Source organism: Polyodon spathula, unplaced genomic scaffold (assembly GCF_017654505.1).
Source record: "Polyodon spathula isolate WHYD16114869_AA unplaced genomic scaffold, ASM1765450v1 scaffolds_637, whole genome shotgun sequence".
In the NCBI taxonomy this organism is placed as follows: Eukaryota; Metazoa; Chordata; class Actinopteri; order Acipenseriformes; family Polyodontidae; genus Polyodon; species Polyodon spathula.
In genome coordinates this window covers 1-8836 of record NW_024472126.1, presented here as the reverse complement: position 1 = coordinate 8836, position 8836 = coordinate 1, and the positions used below count along the sequence as shown (strand labels likewise).

The window sequence follows — 8836 nt, the reverse complement described above, 5'->3', positions numbered from 1 at the left end:
CCTGGCCCATGGACCCCAAATAAAAAATTTAAATAAAAACGATGATATAAACACACACTGTCAACATCCTGGTCTCTATGCACAGGATGCCACCTTTCCCGTGAAACTATATTGAGCATTTGAAAAAATTAGTAACACAGGCATATCTCTGTCATGAATATAGGTTGTCAAAAAGCACTCTGTTTTTTGGCTTGTTCAGCAACCATGAAGCAAAGCAAAATTGATTAGAGAAAAAAAACAAAATTTGAGGATCTGATGAACTTTTCCTGTTGGTTTGATTTTGGAATAAAAGTTCAGCTTCAATTCAGGATTTTTGTTTTTTGTACTGCGTTTTAATTCTTTAACGAATTGGAGAAAGCAAAGGATAAATCAAAGCAACCTGTTTGTGCACTAAGAGCTATCTTTTATACAACACAGATACTGGTTAATGCAGCTTTAAGTACATTTGGGATGCACAGGCAGAGCCTTGCTGTTTAGACCCAAGTAAATTTCGAATCAAACAACATGAACCATGAAAGTGTTTTTATTTTTATTACCATCAATCTCTTCCAGTGGGATCTGCCCAAATATATGTAGGTAGGGCCGATAAAGCACGCGGCGAAAGATCCAGTCGACCCGGGTATCGTTGGGGTGCAGCAGAGCTTGAGTGGCCACTCCATAGGCAATGAGCCAGACGCTCAGGAAAAAGAGGAAGAAGAAGACATCCTTCATCTGAAACAAACACACAGCTTTCATTCCCCCGGCCAGCGGCAGACTCAAATAATTCTCTCATTATCCTGAGCAACTTGGATAGGAAATAACACATCTTCTCATTTCGATTTTATAGATAATTTTCTGATTCACTCATAACATCCTGGTGACTTCTAAGAACTTCAAAGTTTACAGCACCCCTGGTTATCAAGGGGCTGTCAAACATATTTTCTCTCTGGTACACCTCTAATTTGTAATAGGTTTTAAAGTCCCATTCCCAAAGTTCTTTGTGCTTGGCAAGTGTCCCTTCAGGTCCTGCCGCACAGTTTCACTACAGTAGGATGACGCAGCACGTGTTCCATGGCGTTCTACCTTGACACAGGCTTCATTTGTCCAGTCATGAATGCAAGGAGGACACTAGCAACACTGATATGTATTTGATTACAGAACAATAATTGACAAAGTTCAAGATCTACTACTTACTGTGTCTTCTTCAAGCTATCAGTTTAGACCGGATGTGGTTATTACAGTTCCTAAACACTCATCTAAATTTGGTAGATACTCAGCTGAACTTACAGCAGTAGATAGCTGTATTGTTTTTACATACATATTTGAAATTATTCAATTTAGTTTCTAAATGTGACTTTTAACTCTGCACAGAATGGGATGTATTTTATTATTTTTCCTTATTTATGCTGCTGTTTTATCTGAGATGTTACAAATGTTTTCTCTGTAATGTTACAAATGGTGCAGTTAAGAATGGTTTTTAAAAGGGGTCAAAGCAAAGGGCTGTAGAAAAGATAGGATACAATAGTAAAAAATCTCCCCTAAATGATTAGGTACTACTGCTGCTCTTGGAGTTTGCAGATGGCACTGGATGACTTACCATTCTTTCCACAATGATAATCTTTGGGCCCAACTGCTTGTGGATGGCAAAGATGTGAATCAACCGGAGAGCAAACACCATGAAATCTAGGGCCAGGACTGTACGACCTGCTTCATACGTAGACCATGCCATCCTATAAGAGGAACAAGTTTACACAGAAGAGCAAAATGTGTACATTTAGTTCCGAGATGTGGCTTCTCCGGCAAGGTGTATTATGGTATTCAATGAAAAGATACATCCTCAATAGTCTAACCTGCAAAACACCCCGAGCACGAACAGCAGGATGGCCACCATATCACACTTGTTCCAGTTGTCTTCCACATAGAGCTTGAACTTCTTTATGATGCTGGTGTCTTCATCTGTAAAGAAACTCTGAGAAGAAATTGAAATTTAATGATGCTTACATCAAAAATAAGTAGAATACAAGCAGAATATATGTACTAAGTGTAACTGCTATAAATGCAGAACCTGGGTGGCTGTCAAGACCAGTCCCACAGTGAATGTCATTCCAGTCTAAACAGTTTCAGAAGCCCATTTCACACTTGTGGGACTGATTGCTTTGCCCACTGTACTTTATCCCATACATACTGTAAGCAGACCAAAGACTATTTTGTGTTCAACCTTCTCCCCACCACCTTGGTCCATGGTGCAATTTCCTATATAATGTTGCAATTGTACAATATGTACAGTGCACTGTGTGATTTCTATCTGTGCTGTTATTTGAATTGAACAGTTCTTAGGAAATACCAGAAAGAATTTTTATTCTTACTTCGATTTTACTTTTTAAAAACGATATTAAAAAACAAAAGCTAGGTTGTGGCTGGTCCAGCACAGCTCAGAGGTGGGATGTAGGGAACTTCTAAAAATAAAGCTGGAATCCATTGTAGGGGTAGCACCAAACAGTCAGTGAATTGAATAGAAAAGCCGACTAATCGCATGTCTTTATTTTGTTTATGGTAATGGAAAGGTAATTGCACATTTATTGAAAGTCCTGTTTAGTGACTGCATCACAATAATGAGATCACAAATGTTAATGTTTCATGCAAAAACAGTTACCATACGTACCACTGTTGTGTGTTTAAAGTTTATGCTTCTGTATTGGTGAACTAGTATTAACTAAGAAGGACTTCGGTTTCAATCCATTAACAATAACATTTAAGAACATCAATAAACATCTTTTAAAAATTCCAAGCAGTTTTAAAATATAGTGCACAAACATCAACACTTTAGAACACCGTACACTCACAATTAGAGCTCCAGACATGATAAAATGCATGATTTGTTTAGATAAGTGGCAACTAGACCTATTCGACTACTTCTGCCTCAACTTTTTGACTCAGAATTAATATTCATTCTACCCCTAATCTATTGTGATCTGGTTGTATTGAAGTTCTTTTCTTTGAAGTCAATGTAACCCAAATGAGACTGTAAAATAAGACTTTTATTACATGGCAGTCTTATTACAGGGGTGAGGTAATAAATCATGTTCTCTAGCAGTATATGCTGAGATTCAGACAGAGGAGGGGTATGAGAGTCTGACCTGTCGCAGCTCCTCCAACACCAGGGTGAAGACCCAGAAGTAGAGGGTGATCTCTGGGATGGATGGGCCGTAGGGAGGAGGGGGTTGGAAGTCCACCAAGATAACGTAAGTAAAAAGGAAGAGGAATGCAAAGTACATGATGACATTGCCCAGGAACACAGTGACCGGGGCACCCCAGAACTTCTTCCATCTCGTGAACAGGAACTTCATGCAAACGTTATTGCTGGTCATTACCTGTTTTTCAGGCTTGATCGTGTCACTAGAAAAGGTATCACAATGGCAAAAGTCATTCAACAGGAGATCAAAACATAATGGAATACAGCTGCACTGAGACACCAGTGTCCCTCACGTGTCAGTAGCAAATCAAAATATTTTCCAAGAATCTCCTAACAGCTAGCTTACTAAAATGCACTAAAATTAATTTTAAAAAAAAGAGAGTATTCGAGTAATTGCAATAAGAACACCAAAAAGGGGACAAAAAAAAAACACTTACTTAACCTTTAGTAACCTTTATAAACAATAAAGCATATTAGTTAATCAACTAGCTTAGTAAATGAATTGGAGTTCATTAAATTAAAGTATAGTTTGCATTACATCCTTGTTTTTTAAAATAATACTATATAAATATTAGATTATTTTGTAATAATCTGTTCATTCCCTTTAAAAGCCAGGTTTAACACGTGGAGAGCGTGCTCAGGGTCACGACAGAGAGCCGCTTTCAGGCTGACCTGTTCTGCCTCTGCTTGAGCAGCATTGCCTTCTCACTATCCTGGCTGTCGAATTCCTTAAACTGTTCCGTTCCACCCACTGTGTGATGCTCGTCCTCGCTGCAACCAGAGAAGCAGAGAGTGGTGAGCCAGCTAATCAAAGCAACATTAACTCCCAACTAACCAATGAACAGTAAATATTAAACAGTCACATGCCATGATAAGCCATGAAGAGTTATCCCTAGCACAGGGCTACTGCCAGGAGTGATGCCAGCAGGTACCATAAGAGCTTTCCCTCCCAGTTCATATTTAATTTCTTACCCTGAACACTCCCTGTCATTCAGTCCAGGGCCTCGCTAAAACATTATACCCAGTGTGTGATGCTGTTGTGATGTGGACATAGTTTTCTGCTACCCAGTATAAAAAAGTGACCTATATACTAAATCCAAATCTGGCATGTCAAGTTTCAGTTTTAAACAAGTATTTTATATATAGTTGTGTGGGTTTGTTTTGAGTCTATTCAATAACAAAGCCATAGTAATGTTGTTCAAACAAACAAAGCAATAGTACATTTCTACTCTCAATAGATTGCTGTCTGCAATGCATTTTACTGTTACATGAATACACAGGGTGTTCCCCCTTACATCCATGCAGGGGGTTGCTTGGCTTCTCTTCACAAAAACGCCCATTTCTAGTTATTTTAAAAACAGCTGGCCGTTTTCCAGGTCTAGTGAGGGAATGTAAGTAGTGGTCTGTATTCTATAGGGTTAATGAAGGTATTTTTATTATGAAGTCAATGGAACCTGATTAAACATATGGCTTTAGCAGGGTAGACTCTATACTGAGATGGTGAACTGCAAGGTTTTCCATATTTGAGTTTAAACACAGAACTGCAATCGATGGCATGTAAATAACTTTGCGCTTGGTTCGGTACCTGAATGTTATTAAGTTGGTGTAAATTAGAGGAGGACAGAAGAATGAGAGCACTAGTTTCCAAATCCGGGTGTCTGACTTCATGGCTCCCCACCACATCTTCGTCAAGTGAGACTGGAATACAGATGGAATAATGACTCAGTAGGGCTTGGATAAACAGTAGGATGGAAAGACACCCCCTGTATACTACATGCTGTATACAGTACTGCAGCTAGGTAGGGTAAAGATTAAAATAACCCCTGAATTGGTGTTGATATTGAGGAAAAACAGAAAAGAAATCAATGTCAATGAAATGATTATATACTCAGAAAAATGGTCAGTCCATTACTGTAAAGTGCCTATAATGTCAATGGTACAATACACTGGTACACAAACTTTTTTTACTCTTAAAATATTGTTTTACTGCTACCAATAAAATAAATACTTTAATATTGCTGCTACTACAAATTATAGCACATTGTTGGTATTTAAATGCACTTATTTATGTATTCATTTTTTTTTTTGTAACTAATCTCAAGTAAAGAAATTACCAACCATTACTTAGAATGATTTAAAACCATCTATTAATAAGTGATTGTATTACTTATTATTTAAAATGACTTAATTATCTTAAATTACTTTAATAACACACATTTTCTGGTTATATAACTGGTGTTAAGTACTTTTGAACAATTATTTTGGTAAGTAACTTTTCAGTTTTAATACCTTTGTACAAAACTGTTAAAGCCAAATCCCTTGTGTTGCCATTCTAGTAATGTAGTTGTCTGCTAACGGCATGGCAAGCTTATGGGAGAACCCTGACACAATGGTATTCTAAAGTTTCTGTAATGGCCAATACCTGAACACCATCATGGGCGAAGAAGGACTTGGCGTCGGCTTCTGTTGCCAGGTCTAGGCAGGTGGTTTTGTTCCAGGACTTTGTCTTTCTGACCAGCAAAGCAAAGGCCCTGTCCTCACTGTTGGTGTAGCATTCACTGAACAAGTCTAGGAATAACAGACCACAACCATTACTGAAGAGAAACTCCTTTCATGTTTAGAACTGGGGTCGGCAAATGTGGGTCACCCATTGCAGCTGGTGCTTTAAAATGCTCTAAAAAATTCAGTTGTGGCTTATTGATCAGCCCCTAAGCAATAAGTAGATTCAAGAAATGGGATGTGACTGTGAAAAGAGCAAGACTACTGTCTCTTGAGTACCCAATGTGTTCCTGGCTTAAATAAGATGATACAAATAAGATGAGCATGGGTGACATTAACTGACATTTAATTTGACACATGAATGTGCACAGTTTAATCCTGAGCTGCTAGTACAGTAGCATAAGAAGAGTTAATGTGGCATTGTGAAGGTCAGCTGGACTCCCTCACCCAGTGCGAATTGCTCGTATTTAGCCTCCTTCATGCTCCGAGCAGACTCTGCCTCTGATTCCAGGTGAGCCATCTCTTTCAGGATCTTACAGCCAGCTAGAGCTGCTGCCACTGCCTCCGGGCCCTGCCATGCACAAGATATAAAAGATAAAAACAAGACTTCTGGATAGATAGCATAGAAACGTAGCCACCACACAGTAAATCAAACGCATTTTAATCTATTGAAACAGCTGCAACGCAACTCGCTAGCTTTGCAACATCATTTTTCACTGATTTTTAAATAAAACCATGTAGGAAACAGTCCATTTTATTGTAAATTCATGATTGTCAACTGACTGCTGCCTATATTTAGAATACAATACAAAGAATTCAAATCTTCTGTCTATCTGAAAAAGAATGTAGTTTGAACTTATTTTAATTCATGTTTGAACTTATTTTAATTCATATTTCTTGCAATCCATTTGGATTCCAAAAATGAATACAGAAATGACTGCAAAAAGTACAAGGAGAATTCATTATTATGGTTAACAGACTGACCAGAGGCCCCTAACAATGCAATAACTTTAAATTTGTAAACCATCTCCCTGCACAGAAAATGAATATGGCTTACTGTAGCCCAGAAGTAGTTGGCCATTTCCTGTCTGTTCAGAAGGACTGCCCACAGAAAGAGATCCCTCCACGGATTCTCACATTTCTGGCTCATGTTGAGTGAGGGCTTTTGCACATGACTGACTCGACCTATACCGGCTTTTTCCTGAAAATAAAAACAAGGCCATGTTACAAACGTACACGCCACGCATTCAAGTAAGGTAGGCTTTTGAAGTACAGTAGGCAATTGATTAGTCCACTTAAAAATAATCTTGGGTAATACTTTACATTAAGTGTTTCTAATTACTCTGCATTTACAGTACATAAATGTGCACTTGCACATAAATTACAATGTATTTAATGTGTACATTTTTTGCATGATATAACCCTAGCCCTAACCCTACCCCCACCCCCTTACACACCTAAGCTTTTTCTGATACAATTGTGTCCTTATATGTATCGTGCAATAAGATCAGAAAATATATTGCTGAGATAGACATGTGATACAACAAGTGTAAAGGAACGTGTTTCTTGAAAACACTGCAGGGTGTTCTGAAACAGTGAGATAATGTATTTATTATAGTGGAGACCACAGAAATGCCTAACAGCCCCCACAGCTGGGTAACAGCCTACGACTTTCAGGCAACTGATGCAAATTTCTACCACCATTTTCCTACCTGCCAGTGTCAAGTGAAAACACAAACCACTGGCCAATTTCATGGGTAGCTGTTATTAAAAACAAGCTAAACAGGTGAATGAGCTTCGTAACAATACAATATCTAAGCATTTGTAAATCCATTTTCTCAAAAATATCTGTATATCTTTATATTTTTTCCCCAATTTAATGACCTAGTACTAAGATTTTTACACTTGAGAAGAAGAGCTAGGCTGAGGCCTATGCTGCCCAACACTAATGCAAAGACACTTGTATTTTTAACCTTAAGGATCAATTAGTGTAAATGACGCTTCACTGAATAGTATATCGTATTTGCGCTTCACCTATTAAAAATAAATAAATAAAAAATCACTTTAATTTTCTAAATGTTTATCTTTAAGGATTAAACTTTAAAATATTGTGAATTTTGTAAGCAATCAAACATGCCACCAATAGAAGCCTTACCTAAGAGTCTTGTTGCCCTAGGATACAAAATGAATCTGGATGCAACTACGTGTGTTTTATATGGATATGGAAATGTGTGTAATAAATAACCTGAAAGCGCACACCATTGTTCCTTTCTTGGAGGTCTCCTGGTAAAATCCTCTGCAGGAATCGTGCAGGAAGTCTTTGAGCACTTTGGAGACCTCATACAGAGTGAACTTTGGTTTCTGCTCCAGAGAATCTGCCATGCTGCCATTGCGCGCCGTTATGGAGAGTTTGGGCTCCTCGTGTTTCCTCTGCAGGAGTTGGTGGAGAAGGCACTTCGGAGGGATTGCACAGTACAAGTCCTGGAGTTTGTTGTATGTCAGGAAGTCGCACATGTTCATCCCATTGTCAATGAAAAGCTTCACAAAATCAGGTTTATTGCTGACCAAGGCATCCATCATGACTTCTTCCAAGTCACAAGGCTGCAAGAAGAACACAGGAGAGCAATTAATGTTCGGTAACAGCAAGCATCTCTCATTTCTGTGGTTGTAACAGCATCATTTCAGAAAACCTGTTGTGCTCTACAGGTCTCAAATGTGCAGTTTTGAGAAAAGCACAGAGCAAACAAATATTTTCATTAAAAAAAAAAAAAAAAGATATCTGGAACTGCACAAAGATATCAGTTTGCTTGCTTTATTACCAGGAAGCCTGTTACTCTTTCACTTCCAGGTCATTTCACATGAGTAGGGATCAAAGCATGTCAGTAATTCCAGGAAGCAACTGGTTGGTTAATGACAGGAAAGAAGACATTGAAGGGGTGGGAATAATGTCACTCTCCAGGTGAAATTAAATAGGTGATTTATTTAACCAAGTATAACACCATGTACATTGTATCAGCCCTGACAGTACTAATGGAAATCAAACACAACAAACTAAATCAGAATCCTAAACTCAGGGAATTACTTAGCTTGATACATGACTGAAAGTTAGACCAAGGGGGGCTATCTTTCCTAGAAAGTAGGAACCAAATCTTGAGAGCAGGAGGA

At 38.3% G+C, this 8836-nt stretch overlaps 1 protein-coding gene across 1 annotated transcript; it reads right to left on the bottom strand.

Moving 5' to 3' along the window:
• Positions 1 to 495: 495 nt before the first annotated feature.
• On the bottom strand, positions 496 to 8272 carry LOC121308316 (transient receptor potential cation channel subfamily M member 5-like; the record flags this gene model as incomplete). Its single annotated transcript, XM_041240643.1, has 10 exons — positions 496 to 711; positions 1577 to 1709; positions 1830 to 1948; positions 3117 to 3375; positions 3845 to 3943; positions 4758 to 4870; positions 5595 to 5740; positions 6119 to 6242; positions 6729 to 6872; positions 7931 to 8272. Coding segments are annotated over 10 exons (1695 nt in total), but the record flags the coding sequence as incomplete, so codon positions are not given.
• Between the last annotated feature and the right edge of the window lie 564 nt (positions 8273 to 8836).